Source organism: Danio rerio, chromosome 3, assembly GCF_049306965.1.
Source record: "Danio rerio strain Tuebingen ecotype United States chromosome 3, GRCz12tu, whole genome shotgun sequence".
NCBI lineage: Eukaryota > Metazoa > Chordata > Actinopteri > Cypriniformes > Danionidae > Danio > Danio rerio.
The window spans coordinates 28,886,301-28,904,583 of NC_133178.1; the positions used below are offsets into that span (position 1 = coordinate 28,886,301).

The 18,283-nt window shown below is 34.2% G+C and overlaps 1 protein-coding gene across 5 annotated transcripts in view; it reads right to left on the reverse strand.

Annotated features, from left to right (window-relative positions):
- The window catches only part of ppfia3 (PTPRF interacting protein alpha 3), an 84,435-nt gene that overhangs the window by 49,514 nt on the left and 16,638 nt on the right, over positions 1–18,283 (reverse strand). For 3 of the 5 annotated variants that reach the window (XR_012401041.1, XM_003198113.7, XM_073944549.1), the window contains exons 3-10: positions 15,340–15,441; positions 12,738–12,902; positions 10,291–10,365; positions 10,142–10,201; positions 9,932–10,060; positions 6,820–6,912; positions 5,707–5,759; positions 3,123–3,216 (exon numbers count right to left, since the gene is read on the reverse strand). Coding sequence is in view for 3 of the 5 variants with exons in the window: in XM_003198113.7 (XP_003198161.2) it covers positions 3,123–3,216; positions 5,707–5,759; positions 6,820–6,912; positions 9,932–10,060; positions 10,142–10,201; positions 10,291–10,365; positions 12,738–12,902; positions 15,340–15,441 (771 nt within the window). In the remaining 2 variants the exon portion in view is untranslated. The remainder of the gene's footprint in view (positions 1–3,122; positions 3,217–5,706; positions 5,760–6,819; positions 6,913–9,931; positions 10,061–10,141; positions 10,202–10,290; positions 10,366–12,737; positions 12,903–15,339; positions 15,442–18,283) is intronic. The other 2 variants (XR_012401042.1, XM_073944550.1) reach the window with 1 other exon arrangement.

Consider the following 18,283-nt stretch of genomic DNA (forward strand, 5'->3'; position numbering starts at 1 on the left):
ACTATGCAGTGGAAAAGCACATTAATATTTATCTATATCTATATATTTATCTATATTTAAATATATGCCTAATATGCTGAAAAAGTTGCACCAACTAAAATATTGCTATGACTTCTTATCTTTTTCCTGTTTATCCATGTTGATGTACTGTACATTAAGAATTGAAAACATTTTTGTATTATAACTATTCTAAAATGTTACATTTAAATATGCAAATGACATGTTATATAACATATATGCTAGTTAGAATTTCATTGTTTTGACATAATATATTCAGAGGTTCACTCAATTATTCAGAAATACTGTTAACTGACAAAACTAAAATTTGGTCACTAAAAATGTGCACAGTCAGGTCAATTATGTATGGACAAATCCATCTGTAAAGATGTAGAGAGGAATGAAACTGTGAGGTTTGGTATTAAAGTGCTGAACTGGAGGTTTAGTGCATTCAAAATAAGTATTGTAAATGAAATGTATAGACACAAATCAATACAGTGCAACAGAAGGAACATTTGGAAGTGTATTTCTTTAAATCAGACTGACAGGTGCATGGAAAAATGTGTTTTTGCTTGCAGTGTCTCGTCTTAAAATTAGTCTTTAGATTTTCTATAACTAGTGATCATTCACATAAGTATGAACATCAAAAAAACATGTTATGTAAAAGCAACACGTCCAGGCATATCAGAGAGTCTGGAAACAGATTCTACATTCTTAAAGCCACAATTACAGACCTCCTCAACCAAAAATAATTCACTTAGATTTAAAAGCAAACAGTAATTTAGCTATACTTTAAACATTGATGTGATGTTCCACAGCCAAGAATGTCTCAATCTGGAGTACATCTACTCGATAAGTACATATCTTTGGAAAAAGAATATTTAAAAAATGTAATGGTCAAATATTTGGAATTTTTTTTATCATATGCAAAAGAAAAAACGATCAAATAGTTTTCAAATTACCACAATAAATAATTTGTGTTTTAAAAGTTTGGATGTTTACATTTTTATTAGCGCATATTAAAGGGTTATGTAATTTAACCCTTGTGCGCAGTTTAAATGTACTACTTTGTTAAGTTAGGGAAGAAAACATCCACTGAATTAAACTGCTGTAAAAATGCATCTGAATTTTTGCATAAATCTGTTAATAAACCTCAGTCTTGATCAAAACTACTAAATTGTTTAGAAAATGACAGGATTTTAAGTGTTTAATTGCCAAATTCATAAATGATGTCAATGATTTGGTGAAAAAAACAAAATGTATTTTCAATATAAAAAGTAATTGTGGAATTTTTTTTTACCTTTTATCAAAGTCCTGGACATTGATTAGTAACAACATTGGCTTTTTTTTATTTACTCCATGTAGTTCTGAGAGCTGTGATGCATATTTTGATTTTCTTAGACACATCAAGATAAATGTGCAAAGATCACTCTCACACATTCAGACACACATACACACATTCATTTGTTGTTTTACTCCATATAAAATCCAGAAATCAAGCTTTTGTTGTACAGGCCTATCTATAAGTTTAATGGTGCCAACAGATGATCAAAAGTAAAAATTACAAATTTGACCTCTTTTCAGCAGGGAAAACCACCAACAATCAGAAATGGATGATTATATGATGTCATGACTTTGTAATAATAAAAAAGTGTTTATAATGGAATTCAAAAATAAAGTATTATAATAATATGATTTGTCACCAAAAATCATTCGGCAAGCTAAAACACAGAAAAAGTTATGGCCAAATTAAGACAGAATCACCCCCGAGTGGATGAAAACATCCTCAACAGTGCATAAGGGTTAAATAATATACAGATTACCCTTTAGAGATCAGTGCATTTTATTTTTATTTATTAATGTTTAAACTTTTCTTCAGCAAAAAATAATTAAATTGTTAACAAATGACATTAACAGCTTTTAAACTCTCAGAAATAAAGGCACAAGGGCTGTCACTGGGGCAGTACCTTTATAATAGGTACATATTTGTACCTGAAGAGTCCATATTGGTACCTCTGATATGTACCTATGAGATACCATTAAGGACTCTTTAGGAACAAATATGTACCTTTTATAAAGATACTGCCCAAGTGACAGCCCTTGTGCCTTTATTTCTGAGAGTTTACTTTATTGAAAATAAACTTTTTTTAAATAAATGTTGTTCTTTTAAACTATTGATTCAGCAGCGAATCCTAAAGAATTAAGCATTATGATTACACTATTAAGCAGCACAACTGTTTTTAACTCTGATAATAAGAAATGTTTCAAGGTGCCATTAATATTCTAGGCTGAAAAACAATATTAATCGCTCTTACATAATCCAAAAATTAAACAATAGTCCACAATATTAGTTTTTACTGTATTTTTGGTCAAGTAAAATCTGCTAAAAAACACACTGACCTCAAACTTAAAAACAATATTGTTAATTATACTTTAAAATAAATAAAAATGCACTGATTCTCTGCTTTTTTTCAATAGACATAAAAGTCATTAATTTATTTCCGTTCGGCTAAGTTCCTTTACTAATCAGGGGTCGCCACAGCGGAATGAACCGGCAACTTATCCAGCATATGTTTTACGCAGTGGATGCCCTTCCAGCCGCAACCCAGTACTGGGAAAATAAATCAAAGACAAATAATAAATCTTTCAAACTTAAACTTGTGAGAAAACTCTTGTTGTTTATTTCTTAGTTCATTCACCTATGGCTTAGTCCCTTTATTTTATCAGGGGTCACCACTGCGGATTGAACCGCCAACTTATCCAGCATATGTTTTACTCAGCGGATGCCCTTCCCAGTACTGAGAAACACCCATGCACTCTCATTCATGTCGTGTTTAATAGGAAATAAATACTGGTCTATTTGTTGACAATGAAATGAAAGTGCTAGTTATACACCACTCCTGAACCTCAGGTGTTAAAATATAAAAGATTTCTAGAAAGTTCAACAAGAAAGGCCTTCAAACCACTTCAAATAAACTAACAACAAATCCAAATCTTTGAGCACAAATGGCGCCATTTCCTGACAATAAGCCCCAGAGACTCCTGTAGATGAACACACTGCTAAATGTTCCTTCAATAGTTACACCTTTCATGTGTGTCTGTACATGATTTCCCTTTAGTTGTACCTGTCTGTATAAAGACTCTTTGCTGGCGAGCTCGTTCTCCAGTTTGTCTTTGATGTCATGGAGAGAGGTTGCCTCCCTCTGGGCACTGAGGTACCTGCACACAAAAAACACACACATGCTGAAGATCTGTACATCAAAACTGCAGCTCTATCTGTGGCTCTTCAAAGTGTGGTCCAGCTAATCCACATTAAAACGCATCATGTCAAATGTTTCTGTCTAAAACTGTCGGTTTAAATTGTATGTCAATGCGAAATCTGTGCATCAAATTGTATTTTTTCATTACTCCAATCATCACCTTGTAACAGAATGAAATGTCTGTCACTTGTTTTTTGTTTTGTTTGTTTTTGTTATCCATGGAATAATGAAGAAAAAAAAACTAGTCACCTATTCCTAGTAAAAAAAAACATTGTGTGTTGAAAGATGTTGGTCTACTTTTGCAGACTTGCAGATAATGGATGAATGAAATATATGAACGACTTGCAGATAATGGATGAATGAAATTTCATGATGGTATCCAAAACGCCAAATCTTATTCAGACAGCATACCAATACCCTTTCCTCAGAAATTTTATATAGTATCAATATAATAATCAATGTGAACACAAAACTAGTTTTAAGGGATGCATTTTTTATTGAGATGTGTACATGATATGAAAGCCAAGTAAATAAGCTTTCCATTGACATATGGTTTGCAGATGCAACTATTTGAAAAAATATGTGATCTGAGGGTGCAAAAACATCTCAATGCTGGGAAAATGACCTTTAACGATGTCCAGATTAAGTTTTTATCAGTACATATTACTAAACCTTAAGTACTGATATAATTATGCAATATTTAATTATAAAAATTTACAACATGTCTTCATTGAACATGATCTTTACTTAATATTTTAATAAATTTTTACATAAAATATATTATGAACTCATACTATTTTTTGGCAATTCCCACAAATACACCTGTGCAACTTAAGACTTTTTTTAGATAGGGACAATCCGGTGGCTCTTTTTGTGATGTTTTAAAAACAAATTTCAAGAGGATCATGTGCAGATGATTGACCATGGCTGGTCTCGCATCAACAATCACACAACCAACTAATCAGATAAATTCTAACACATCCTGTGAATAAAAAGGAGAAAAAAAGGAGGGGGAGCTTTCAGGACCTATTTGAGGCTCCCCTCTCTTCTGACTAAACAGGGGTGAGCCCGGGGCTCAAGGATCCTAATACTAAAGGATTATAAGCCAAATACACTACTAATACACTACTACTTTACACTACTAATCATCAGCTAAGTGTGAACTCTTGAATTGGTTTTCTTCACAAGCATACTACAGCACATATGACCATGTGGTTTTGTCTACCTAAACTGCTTATTAACACTTGGACTTTATTTTCAGAGCTGATCTAAGATTCATTTCAGTCTTTGTCTTCCATTGTATGTGAGAAAGGCTATTGCCATGTAATGCACAAGTAGAATCTCACAGTGGATAATTCATTCATTCATTCATTTTCTTTTCGGCTTAGTACCTTTATTAATCTGAGGTCTCCACGGCAGAATGAACCGCCAACTTATCCAGCAACTTATTCAGCATCCAGCAACTTACCAAGCAGATGCCCTTCCAGCCACAACCTATCTCTGGGAAACACAGTGGAAAATAAAATAAAATTAAATTAAATAAATAAAATTAAAAAAATTAAAAATAAATAAATTAAATTAAATTAAATTAAATTAAATAAAGTAAAGTAAAATAAAAAAGTAAAATAAAGTAAAATCAAATAAAGTAAAATTAAATTAAGTAAAATAAAAAAGTAAAATAAAATAAAATAAAGTAAAATAAAATAAAATGAAATAAGATAAAGGGGTGGCACAGTGGCTCAGTGGTTAGCAATGGGGCCTGACAGCAAGAAGGCAGCTGGTTCGAGTCTCAGCTGGGCCAGTTGGCATTTCTTTGTAGAGTTTGCATGTTCTCCCTGTGTTGGTGTGAGTTTTCTCCTGGTGTTTCCCCCATAGTCCAAAGACATGAAGTTTAAGTGAATTGGATGATCTATATTGGCCATAGTGTATGAGTATATGTATGAATGTGAGAGTGTAAGGGTGTTTTCCAGTAATGGGTTGAGGCTGGAAGTGTATCTGCTGTTTAAAACATACACTGGATAAGTTGATAACCCCTGATAAATAAGTGACTAAGACGAACAAAATTTAATAAAATAAAATATCTGGTCCTATTTTTAGTTTATTGATAAGATGAGAAAAACAAAACATTTTTCATAGGGTTAATAGGGTTTCATAGGATTTAAAAAATGTCATTTTTTAAAACAACTTCTGTTCAATTAAATAAGTTTCATGGTTTCAGATAACTGTACTAGTCTGACTAGTAAAGTTTATTTTACAATAATGAAGTCCAGAAAAAAAATAGAAGAAATCAATTAAATAGATTTCATATATTAGGGCTCTATAATCAGTTATGCACTACTGAGGCAAACTCACATGATATTTATTTTATACATTTTGTTTTTGCTGTGCATCAAGCAATTTATTGAATAACATTTATTAAATGCTTCATATTTTAAGCATCAAAGTTTACCTGCGCTCTAAGGTGGTGATTCTTTCTTCCATGTCCTCTCTTTGACACAGCGCCTGTGGTTGAGGGTGTGGACAAATTTGATAGTTTAAAAAAAGTGTCAAAAAGATTGAAAGACAATAGCATATATTTAACTTACAGCAGAAATACAAACACGAACTAAACCATCACAATTAGACCATTCAGTTACATTAATAGGGTTGGGCATCCGTCTAGACAGCAGTTCTGAAGGAACTGTTTACTTCAAATGGTGAAGGCATGACAATGAACAGTTATTGCGAAACCAAAAAGATTTACAACAAATATTATTATAATATAATTGCTGTAGGGGAGGTGACGAAAGATACTTGTTGTGAAAATAACAACAAAAGAAAAAGGCGCTTCGTTTTTTAGGTGTAAAGGGGTAGTTCACCCAAAATTGATCAAGGTCATCGTTTACTCGTTTCAAACCTTGATGCTTTCTTCTGTTGAACACAAAAGCAGATATTTTGAATACTAGAAATGTGTAACCATTGACGTCAGTTGTGTTTGTTTTCCTACTATGGAAGTTGATGGTTAGAGGTTTTTAGCTTTCTTCAATATCTATATATTTTATGTGTTCAACAGAATAATACAAATCATAAAGGTTTGGAATCACTTGAGGATGAGTAAATAGTGAGTTTTCATTTACATATTTAATACATTTTTGAGTGAACTATCCCTTTAAGACTGTACTTCATGACATATAGCAGCCACAAATATCTGCTAAAGGCGTCCAACTTAAAAGTAAAACCAAGCCAACACGGTAGCCACCAGCGATTCCGTAAGTCGGGGACATGAAATCAGTGCTGCTGCCAAGTTGGCGTGTATGGTTTGCTTCTATTATACAGAAAATTAGACTTCTTCCATGAGGAATGTCAGATAGACAGCTGATTATTTTGTTGGCAGTTTGATTGATTTTGGCTTTGGCTGACAGGCACACCCATCAACAACTAGAGCACTTTACTGGCAATTAATCACTGCGCTGTGGCAGGAAACCCTTCTAGATGGGAAAGGAGGAGGGACCATGTTTGCATGACATGGGTCTCTGGATGTTGTTTCGAAGTTCTCTCGATGAGAACTTGACTTCTGACCCACCTCTTTCACATCCCTCTGCAGCTTCTGATTGGCCTCCTCAGATTTAGCTAATTCCCTCCTGGCGGTGGTGAGCTGCTCCTCGATCTCTCCAACCTGCGCATGGAAGACTCAGACGTTAGAATGTGCGCACGAACGCATGCAAACACACAAACCAGCCAAAAAAACTTGGATGAGTTCCAGTTGGATGAGTTCTCCCTTTGTTTTTTTTTCTCTTTGACAATGCTGTGCACATCCACCAGGGGGCAGCAGAATGTGCCACCGTCTTTTCCCCTCTGATCCTCATCTCCTCTGATCCTCTATCTCTATGGTAACCATAGGAATGCCAGGCTAACTGGAAGCTTCTCAGTTGAAAATGTGTCAGTGCTCAGAGTGTGTCATACTGTATGTCTTCATCTCCCACCCGTCTGTCCCGTATTTCCTTTCTATGTCTGTGAACATTATATGTGAAGCGCACACTTAGAAGCTCTGGTTCTGACTGACTACTAAGGCGGCATCCTAATTATTATGGAAGCTTGTCCGCCAATGATTTGAAACTCCACACAAGCAATACTTCTGTATGAGACACATTTCATGTTCATGGTTTTATATGTTAAAAGAGTTGAAATGTTCTGAAATTTTAATAAGAAAAGTACATATTCACTTCTATTTAAAAGTTTTTTTTTTTTAAGAAATGTATTTTTACTGTAGCAAAATACAGCCAGACTTCTACATAAATTAAATAAATACTTAACTTTGTGTAAATTATATAATAATAATAATAATAATAATAATAATAATAATAATAATAATAAATTGTATTTAAATGTGCCTTTCTGGCAACTCAAGGACACCATACAATAAAACAAGAGCAATAAAATAACAAGGGAAATAATATAAAATTATACACAACAACAGTGCAGATACTTAAAAGCCATCTAAAATAAGCCTTGTTTAGAAAAATGTAAAGAAGTCATTGTTTCTGATGGCAGGTAGTAGTGAGTTCCAAGGCCGGGGAGCAAACTGGCTGAATGGGACAAAGAAGTGTGTATGAGGGCAGACAAATATGGAGGGGCGAGATTGTGGATGGCTTTAAATGTTAACAGCGAAATTACACTGGTAACCAGTGAAGCTGCTGCAGGAGAGGGGTGATGTGATGAGAAGAAGGGGTTCTGGTTATGATATGGGCAGCTGAGCTCTGGACCAACTGAAGCTTACTGAGGAATTTATAAGTGAGACCAAAGAGAAGGGAGTTGCAGTAATCTGAACGAGATGTGACAAGGCAATGGATAAGAACAGCAGTGGCATGGGGGGTAGGAGAAGGGCGGAGTCGGTTAATGTTGGTAGGTGGAAGTAAGCAGAGCGGGTGATGTTATTGATGTAAGAATCAAAAGATAGGGTGCTATCAAGGATGACACCCAGACTCTTAACCTGTTTAGAGGGATGAATGGAACAGTCGCCAATAGAAAGTGACAAGCTGACAGTTTTGGAAAATGTTGATTTGGTACCAACAAGCAAAACCTCAGTTTTTGCACTATTTAATAATAGTCTAAATGTGTGGGGCTGCAGATGCTTTCATGTTTTTTGTAGCATTGATAATGACGATTTATAAGGAGAAATGTTTATATAGCAGAAAATCATATTAATAGCACATTAATCTGATTTCTGAAGGATTGTATGATGCTGGATATTGGAGCAATTGCAACTTAAAGGCTTAGATTTGTTATCAAATTTGATTTAAATCGAAAACACTTACATTCTTATATTATTTTACAAAATTACTTTTTAAACTGCTTTTTTTTTTTTTTGGTGGGCATAACTAGCTTCAAAAACTGTACCAAACCCCAAACTTCTGCACATTAAAGTAGATAAAATAGTGCAAAACATTTATTTTAAAAATATGTTTAATAATTATAAATAATTTAATTGCATAATATAATTAATAAATACAATTCCTAAACATTTCCTAAACAAAATATAAAGAAATGTTTAATAACTGACATTGAATAAAACACTTTTCATTTTCAAAACTTTTCATTCAAGTCTTATTCTCTCGCCTTGTCTGCCATCTTGCCATCTGCTTGTTGCAATGCATTATGGCAGTTCTGCTCATACAGTATGTCCAGTTCTGCTCATGGAGGTCCACTTTCCTGTCCGAGGGGGAATAACAGTTGGATAACACTCATGTAGAAGTGCATATACCTAATCGTAAGCCTAAACTTAACACAAATGGTAAATGTGTCCCTCAATTCCGATTGTCTGATTGGGAATATTGTTTCAGGATCAGTGTTGCTTTTCTGCTTGTTGAAATCTTTTATTTTAACAAATCGCTTTTACCTGTATAGACTTGCACACAAATTGCGTTGTGATAATTTTCTGAAATATCCCTTCAGTGGAAATATTTTGAAGTCAATAAATAGATCTATTGATGCCACAGATGCATCAATATACAAAACAATCACAAAATACTGCCGCCTGTAATTTACCAAATAAACATTTTGTTCATTTACTCATATTTTCTCACAAAAGTGCAATTAAAAAATCTCTTTTCAAAAATTTGCTTGTAAAAATCCTGGTAATATTTAAAAAAAGTTAAATGACAGTGTGTTGGAGCAAGTTTTACAACAGTACATTTTGGGATTGCAACTTGTGTGAAGTAGATATGCGATGCGGAATTTGGAACAAGCTGAATGTCAAAGTCTTCAAATGTCTTACATTTCAAAAACTGACTTTCAGGCCTTAAAAAGTCCTGAAATTCACTGAAATATTGCCTTTTTTTTTTTTTTTTTTTTTAGAAAAAGTTATGTTGAGAACAAGAAGCAAACTAGGGTTTTCCTGTTTTGACACATTATTTAAAATACGTGGCTCAGAAATAAGTTGTTTGTATTTCCTAATGGGGTAAGTAAAAATCTTTTTCCTTCTAAAAATAGTTTTACTTCTTACTTAAAAATCCTTAGCATTTAGCCCTGTATACATCTGAAATTTAATTCATAATTGCCTTCAAAAAAGATCTTTAAAAAGTCTTCAATGTGACTTGGTGAAACCATGTGAATAAAATATGGTTTCTTTCTGAATCAGCTAATCTTGTCTGCAGTCCTTACGATGCATCCTCTTCAGACAGCAGTGCAACACTTACCTGTCTGCACATGAGCGCCAGTCTTTCTTTTAACTGTGAAAGCTCTGCTCTCTGTCTCTCTATCTCTCCCTCTCTCTGTCTGTCAATCTCGCCATCATCCAAGATGGAGGACGGGCCATTTGGGAGCCGCTGTGTGAAAAACAGAGGGACATGAGGGAAAAAAAAACAGTGAAAACATTCGAAACAAGATTCAAAATAGTTGTGACTCACCTCCTTTCCATTGTCCAAACCCCGCTCTCTCCTTTTAATCTGATCCCGCAAAGACAGTACCTGAGCATAACGAACAAATCTAAGCATGCAAGACTGACATGCCACATGCTTAGAAAAAAAAAGCTGGTACAAAAAGATATGATGTTCACCTCGTTCGTAGATGATTCAAGCTCTTCTTCTAGAACGGCAACTCTCTCTAAAGCCACACGCAATCTCTCACGAACCTGAGGGAGAGAAGAACAATAGACTATGACTCAACAGGGAGAACTTGTCCAAAAAACATGCCCTCTTTGAAGAGATACCGTTATTGTCTAGATATCGGGTTGTTTGATATGAATTGTTTCTGTCATGAAATTTTTTGTTTACAAAGTCACAATTATGACTTAAAAAAAGAAGTATGAATTGAACAAAAAAGGCCAAAACTGTTGGATAACTTATAAGTAGGCATGCTCCAATCAGGACTTTTGCAACCGATACCAAGTTCCGATTCAACACGTCTCAATCAGGAAAAAGTTTGGAGCATATATTTAATGCGTAAGTTAATATACATACCTATAAACACATATTTGTTTATTGCAATGAATTTTATTTCATTTTTATTTTCATTATTAATTTATTTCATCATTATTTTTTATTTAGTTTTTTTCAATTTCCAGCCTTTGTTTGGTGATCATGTAATATTGTCAAAAACATAGAACTTTCACTCCTTATATATAAATAAAATGTCCCAATATTTTATTCTCCAACTACTGACCACAGCTCCAGATGATCAAGCAAATCAAGATATATTTACGGTGCTATTCGTCTAACCTAACAAATGTAATGCTTAAAACATCAGCGTGCCTCTTGCGATCTGTTCTCTTGCTAATTCACCCTCGTCTCCATGATTTCCAGGGTATTTAATCTAATTCGCGAATGTCAGGGAGCGGCTATGAATATGTACGAGACTTGCGGAGCTTCCGGCAGAACTCGTACGATTGGATAAGACCATAGGGGAGATCGCTCTGCTCAAGTCACAGCAACTCAAAACACTGGATAGGCATTGGCTGCAACAAAGAGACCATCACTCACATGGCACCAATAAACTGCACAAACAGACACCACACCACATCTGTATATATTTTAGCTGCTTTGTTGGGACCGCAGCGATCACTTCCGCACCCCACACATCAATTACCTCATAACAGTTGTAGTGCTACTAATGAGCCCAGCGCACGTGCATCTTCCTCTGCGTAAACCTGTAAACAAGCACCTGCGATCGGTTCATGAGATGGGACAGATCGGCAAGTACCAATCGAGTTATAATATGTGATTATCGGCCGATACCGATCTCCAGCAGATCGATCGGAGTATTCCTACTTCTAAGCATGCAATTGCAAATTATTTATATAATTTTAAGAAAAAACGTCTGTGAGAAATAAAGCCAGTATGGTGAGATAGCTTCCCAGTGGACACCTTGATGTCAAAATGACGTCCAATTGACATCAAGAATCACATCAAAAAACACATCAAAATTGCTAATTAATTTGATGTCAATTCGAAGTCATGACATTAACTTGTCCACTGAGAAGCTTTCTCACATGATGTTAAAACCATGTCGAAAATGCAAACCAATTTGATGCCAAAACCTTGACGTCTATTTGACATCCACACACTGATGCCCTTTTGACCACGACAAAAAAGTGTTATAATATACTAAGTGTAACTTGAAAGTATGAAAGTTTCATTCATCTGATCAATTTCAATTGACAAAAAGTTCATATCCCTACAATATATGTAAACTACATTACATCTACAAATTTACACTGGCATCAAAAACATGTCAAAAATAGATTACAGGACTGTTCTGTATTTGATTCTTCATGCTGATCGTTTTGACATCAAGATAGTCAGTTTGCTTTAAATCGATTAGCATATTTTTTTTACATTTTCTGATGTCGCAATTCTCAAAAAATTTTATATAAGAGCTTAAAAACAATTGCAATTGTGAGAAATAAAAGTCACAATTTAAAGGAAATGGCACCATAAATTTAGAACTATGAGAAATGGTCAGCGAACATGCTGTTGAAAGAAAAATTTCAACTGTAAGAAAAAACTAAGATGTAAACTCTGGCTTATTAACGTTCAATTGCAACTTAATTGTGAAGGACATTCGCAACTGTGTGAAATACAGCGACAACTGATAAAACGTCTTAAATTAAGCAATATTAGTGCTACACACGTTCATTCGCATAATCTTCTGCTTAATAGGACAGACTTAATAGGTTGTGCTTTTTGGCTCGACCCCCCTACTTCAAAAAAATGTACTCGTTTTGCAGCAGGGATATAAGGGCTTACCAGATTTTCGTCTTTGCCCTCACACAAAGCTACTGTACAGCTTTAGAAGACTAAATACAGTAGATGAGTCATGTGAACTACTGCCGTGACACTTTCATGGAGCTTTTGGTCATTTTTGGAGCTCTTGAGCCAGTGTGTTTTCATTATGAGCAGAACTAACAGTGAAAACAGAAACCAAATAAGCAGCTGTGGTCGCAAAAATACATATATTTGGATTCATTTGATCAGCATGTGAGTGCGACAGGACAGGGCTGCTGACCTTCTCATCCAGGGCTTTGTGGTGTTCAAACAGGGACTTGAGCGCCTTGAGCACCTCAACCTCACTGGACACTCCAGCAGGAGACTGAGCCTGTCTTTTCACCACAGTCATTCTCAGAGAACGCTCGTGACGGGACACCAGACACTCCAGATGCTCCAGCAGGAGCTACACGTCATGAGAAGACAAACAGAAGAGGAACATTTAAATAGAAGAGACTTGAAGACTAGTTAGCAACCATTTCATTCTGAGTGAACATTTCTGAGGGTTACTAGGATTGTTATTTATGGCTTGGGGCCATGGTACACAAATCTGATAGCTAGTCATCATCAGCAGCTAGTCATCATCATCATATATATACACACACACACACACACACACACACACACACACACACACACACACACACACACACACACCTTTTGTAGCTGATTTAATTTAGTCTGGGTTTTTTTTTTTTGTATTTTGTCATATTCCATTTGGAGCATGTTGTAAATATATTGTATTATTAGTATTATATATATATATATAGTCCTAGATTTGTTCTTTCTTCTAGAAAGGCCCATAAACATTAAAGGTGCCCTTGATACTGCTAGCTGGCCCTGGATTGCTTTTGCTGTTTTACTGTTTAACATTCTTGAACCTGAAAGACTTTTGATGTTTTTGAGTTCTAAGCATGTAAATGCTGCATTTATTTAATGGTAAATACAGTTAAAAAGAGTAAAAATACCACAATACATTTATTTAATATTTTTCCAAGATCTTTAACACGGTATTTTATGTCAAAAGTACAACAACAACAATGGATTTAACTTAATCTATTTATTTTATAATAGCTAACCTTTACATTACTATTACTATTTTCAGTGAACTGGATATTTTGTCTTGGAAATACTACTATAAATATTTAGTATCTTAAGTAGTGCAAACGTTCTGAACTTTACCAACAGCAAGAAACATCTCTTAAATGCCAAATCAGCATATTAAAATCATTTCTACATCACGTGTCACTATAGACATTGAATATAACTGGAAATTTATGAATATTTCAAATTGCATATTACATATTATTACACAATCATTTATTATTACACAATCATTTAACAAATATATTTTCTAAAGCAGGGGTCACCAATCTCGGTCCTGGAGGGCCGGTGTCTCTGCAGGGTTTAGCTCCAACTTGCCTCAACACACCTGCCTGGATGTTTCAAGTATACCTAGCAAGACCTTGATTAGCTTGTTCAGGTGTGTTTGATTAGGGTTGGAACTAAAATGTGCAGGACACCGGCCCTCCAGGAACAAGTTTGGTGACCACTGTTCTAAAGTGTTCATGTGTGTTTGGTTATGAATAATCTTACTACATCTGCTATATTTACATGAGTATGTACCACTTCACTACTGAAAAGTTTATCGAACGATTACTTCAAAATCTCTCAAGAAGGTCATTCTGGTACTTCAGACATTCTGTTTTTATAAATACTATGAATTAGGAGGTATTATACACAACTGTTTTTCATGTGTGTGTATACACAATATACACATATAAACAGTTGAAGGCAAAATTATTAGCGCTTCTGTGAATTTTTCATTTTTTTTCAAATATTTCACTAGTGATGTTTAATTAGTAAAATTTTGCACATTATTTCCCATAATGTTATATTTTTAAAAGCAATCTTAAAAGCAGTGTTTACCGTCAACATTATTAGCCTACTTAAAAATCATACATTTTTTCGGTTGACTACAAAATAACCCATTGTTATCTGATGACTTATCTAATGAACCTAATTTTCCTAGTTAAGCTAATAAACCTAGTAATGCCTTTAAATTGCACTTGAATATTAGTACCTTTAAAAAGAACTACTTAAATACTATAAACTATCATATTGGCAAAGGCAAAAGTAATTAGTTATTGGAAATTAGCCATTAAAACATTATGTTTTAAAATTGTGTTGAAAAAATCTCTCTGTTAATCAGCACTTGGGAAATAATTTTAAAAGAATTAAACGTTTCACTGGAGGGCTAATCAATTTAACTTAAACTGTATATACACACATGCTATATACTACCTGACAAAAGTCTTGTCACGCATCCAAGTTGTAGAAACAGCAAATAATAACTTGACTTCTAGTTGATCATTTAGTATCAGAAGTGGCTTAAACGAAAGGCCTCTAGGTTACGATTATTTTACCAAAATAACATATAATCATGCTTTATTTATTAGGTCAGTAAGGTCTGACTTTTGTAACCCCAAACCATGATTTTTCCTTCATTAAACATGACTGATTTCTATGAGAAACTTGGGTCCATGCGGGTTCCAATAGGTCAGTATTTGTAATGATTGGGATGCAGTTCAACAGATAATTCATCAGAAAAATAAACATTCTGCCGCTTGATCAACTAGAAGTTAAGTTATTTTTTATTTTTTTACAACTGGGATTTGACAACAGGATACACTGTATACACTATACAGTAGTGTATATGTGGTATGTGACATTTGACCCATTTAATCAACAAGAGCCACCCTAAACAAACAACCAGGGAAGGGATATAAAGAGGTTATGATGTCTGTTTCACACGCACAGATTATGGTTATGGAGTTACTGACCCGTGTGTTGTTCCTCTCTGCCTTGAGCTCAGCAATCTCCTCTTCTCTCTCCAGCAGCTGCTCCCGACATACATTCAGCTCTTTGGTCAACACCGCAAACTCCTGCTCACACACACACACACACACACACACACAAGAGAAAATGAGCTCTGTTCTGATCTTTACAGGCTCCTAACAATCAACACAAATGAACCAGAGGGTGTGTGCATCCAGTGCTGTGGTCAGCGGGACATGTATTTACAGATCCGTCCAACCACATGTAAACACACAATGTGGAAATTAACACATAGAGCATACTGTATACATAGATGTGCAGATAGATAGACACTCTGCCCACTGTTCGCCCACTGACCGTCTGAGACACACTGCATGCACAACTAAGAAGCACTTTCTGGATCTGGCAAGCTGTAATCTGATTGGCTGACTTCATACTATTTTGCCAGCTGTAGGAGTACAGGGTTTATTAACCGTCTGGCTGAAAAAAAAAAAAAAAAAAAACATGTTTCGTTGCTGTGAGGATGAAATGGTCATTTAAATTGAGTTGATTTGAATATAAAATAAAAATAAAACAATGTTTATTAAAGTTTGACAGATTAGTGGCTGATAATAAATACCGAACAGTGCTGTTTCTGTTTCTTAAAACCCTTTAATTGAAGAGTTCAAATGCAAAATCCATCAGCAGGAATTTTCTTCTACAATGAGCATTTTTCTCAGCCCCTCATTTTTATATTCAGTTATGTTCATGTTAAATGTGACGAAAATAACCTTTTCTTTGGCATACAACTAAAATTACTGAAACAAGACAGGAGTTTGAGAAAATTCTAATATTATGAGAACATTTCAGATGACATTCAGAGGTCTTTGCATCTGAACTCTTCAATTATTTAAATGAAGCTGACATGAAACCAAAGTAAATATTAAATAATAATATATGACAAATGAAAATGAATATAAATTTAATCTAAAAAGTACAATCAGTTAAAAGGTGGATAGTTTTTTTTTTTTTATTAAAGTATAATACAGCTTTAAATGTTGTTTAATAATTGCTGGGTTATTACACCCTAATACCTTAAAATATTACACCTATCACCTTAAAAATTTAAGCAGGCAACATATTGTTTTTACAGTTTATAAGGAAGTGGAAGCCACTAACACTGTCCCACACTATCTCATTTAAACAATCTTATTTTCATATACAGCACATTTATTACATAAAAAACATTTCACAGTGGAGCCACATTGCTGAGGACAGATACCAGTCAGAGGATGTCAACTAAACACGCTCACAACCATTGTTCATAAAACATTAACCACACAACAATTGAACCACACTGAAATCAAATTATGAGATTTAAGCAAACTTCAGAGCTATTCATTGATTTTATTATCTTCGGATGTAATCCAGATGTAAACAAATATTATCCTCCCACCAATAGCAACTACTATTACTTTAACATACAATCAGAATCTTTAATATTACTTTTTAATAAAAAATACAACTTAATTTATTTAAAACCTGTTAACCTCCTAAACTCTTTTTAAATAGATTTGCTAAACATTTCCTATCAAATGCATAATAAATCCTAGAATAGAAAAAAAAACGTTTTAGCATAAAATATGTAAGTAAAATAACAAAAAGAAGAAAGAAAGAAAGAAAGAAAGAAAGAAAGAAAGAAAGAAAGAAAGAAAGAAAGAAAGAAAGTCCTTTAAGAGTTTCAAAATTTGATTCACATTTTTAAAATCAGCCTTGAAATGGGAGATATTAGACTTCCTCTCTATTAAAGTCATTAATAAATAACATTTAGAAACTAGCAGCTTAATTATAATTAAAGCAGAAATACAAGAGTAAATCCCACAACCTATTTGGATTTCCTTCAAGTTCCCTTTGAGATTCATTCCTATGAATAGTTTATTAAATACTTTTTTAATATATAGCTTTTAATCTATAAATATATTCAACCCAATAATAAGAATCTTATTAATCATCAAAATAAAAAAGTATTTCTGTATATAACGAAAAGACTATCAGGCAAACAATGTTACAAACGCACATATAAGAGTACCAAATTATTACAAATTATTGAGGTGGGTTCCGTTTGTTTGAGTTCAATGGATGTTTTATTGCAGTTTATTCACTTCTATTATGGTCCACATTATTTGTGTGAGCTATTGGTGTAATCTGTGAGTGGGACAGATTGGGTTGTGTCTCTACCACTTTTTGCCAAAATCAATTCCGTCCCCACCACTTTTGGAAAGCCATTAAAAAAAAAAACAGCCACAAAAGTTCTTCGCAAATCACGACTTAATGTGTTAAATGCACTGACTAAAAAAAACTGTATTACTGACACTGGACTGTTTGAGCTTAGAGTCATTTTATCAGTCATCTGAGGCTGTTGATTTGTTACTGAAGTAACACAGGCTGGCATCATAAATGGCCCAAATGCTTGGTTTCATACAACCAACCCTTGCTCATGTGCTTCTGAGACTGAATCGGATTACTTTTATTGCTTTTGTGTGAACAGATGACAAAGTCCACATTCTGAACACTCCAATGAGCAACTCTCGGGTGTAAGGTCTTCATAGCACCATGTTGTGTAAGATGACATATGGCCTCACATGGCTGCCACTGCGAGCCTAAAGCCACACCATCTTTTTCTAGCTGCCTATACTGTATGTGAGTGGCACCTTCATCAAAAATCACAAAGCTTCCTTTGTCTGAAGTAGATAAAGTCACCATACTGTAAAAAAAATGAATGGTGACTATAAAAATGCTACAGCAAAATCAATGAACAGTAGGTTCCTTAATGTAAAACTAATTAGTTAGCTAATTAATAAAAGTAAAATCAGTATTTGAAAGTGGAAAACAGCAAGTCTTTGATAATGCATGTTACTGTAATAGTGTTTTGTTGTTGTCCATATGACCATCTATATTTTAATATTTATT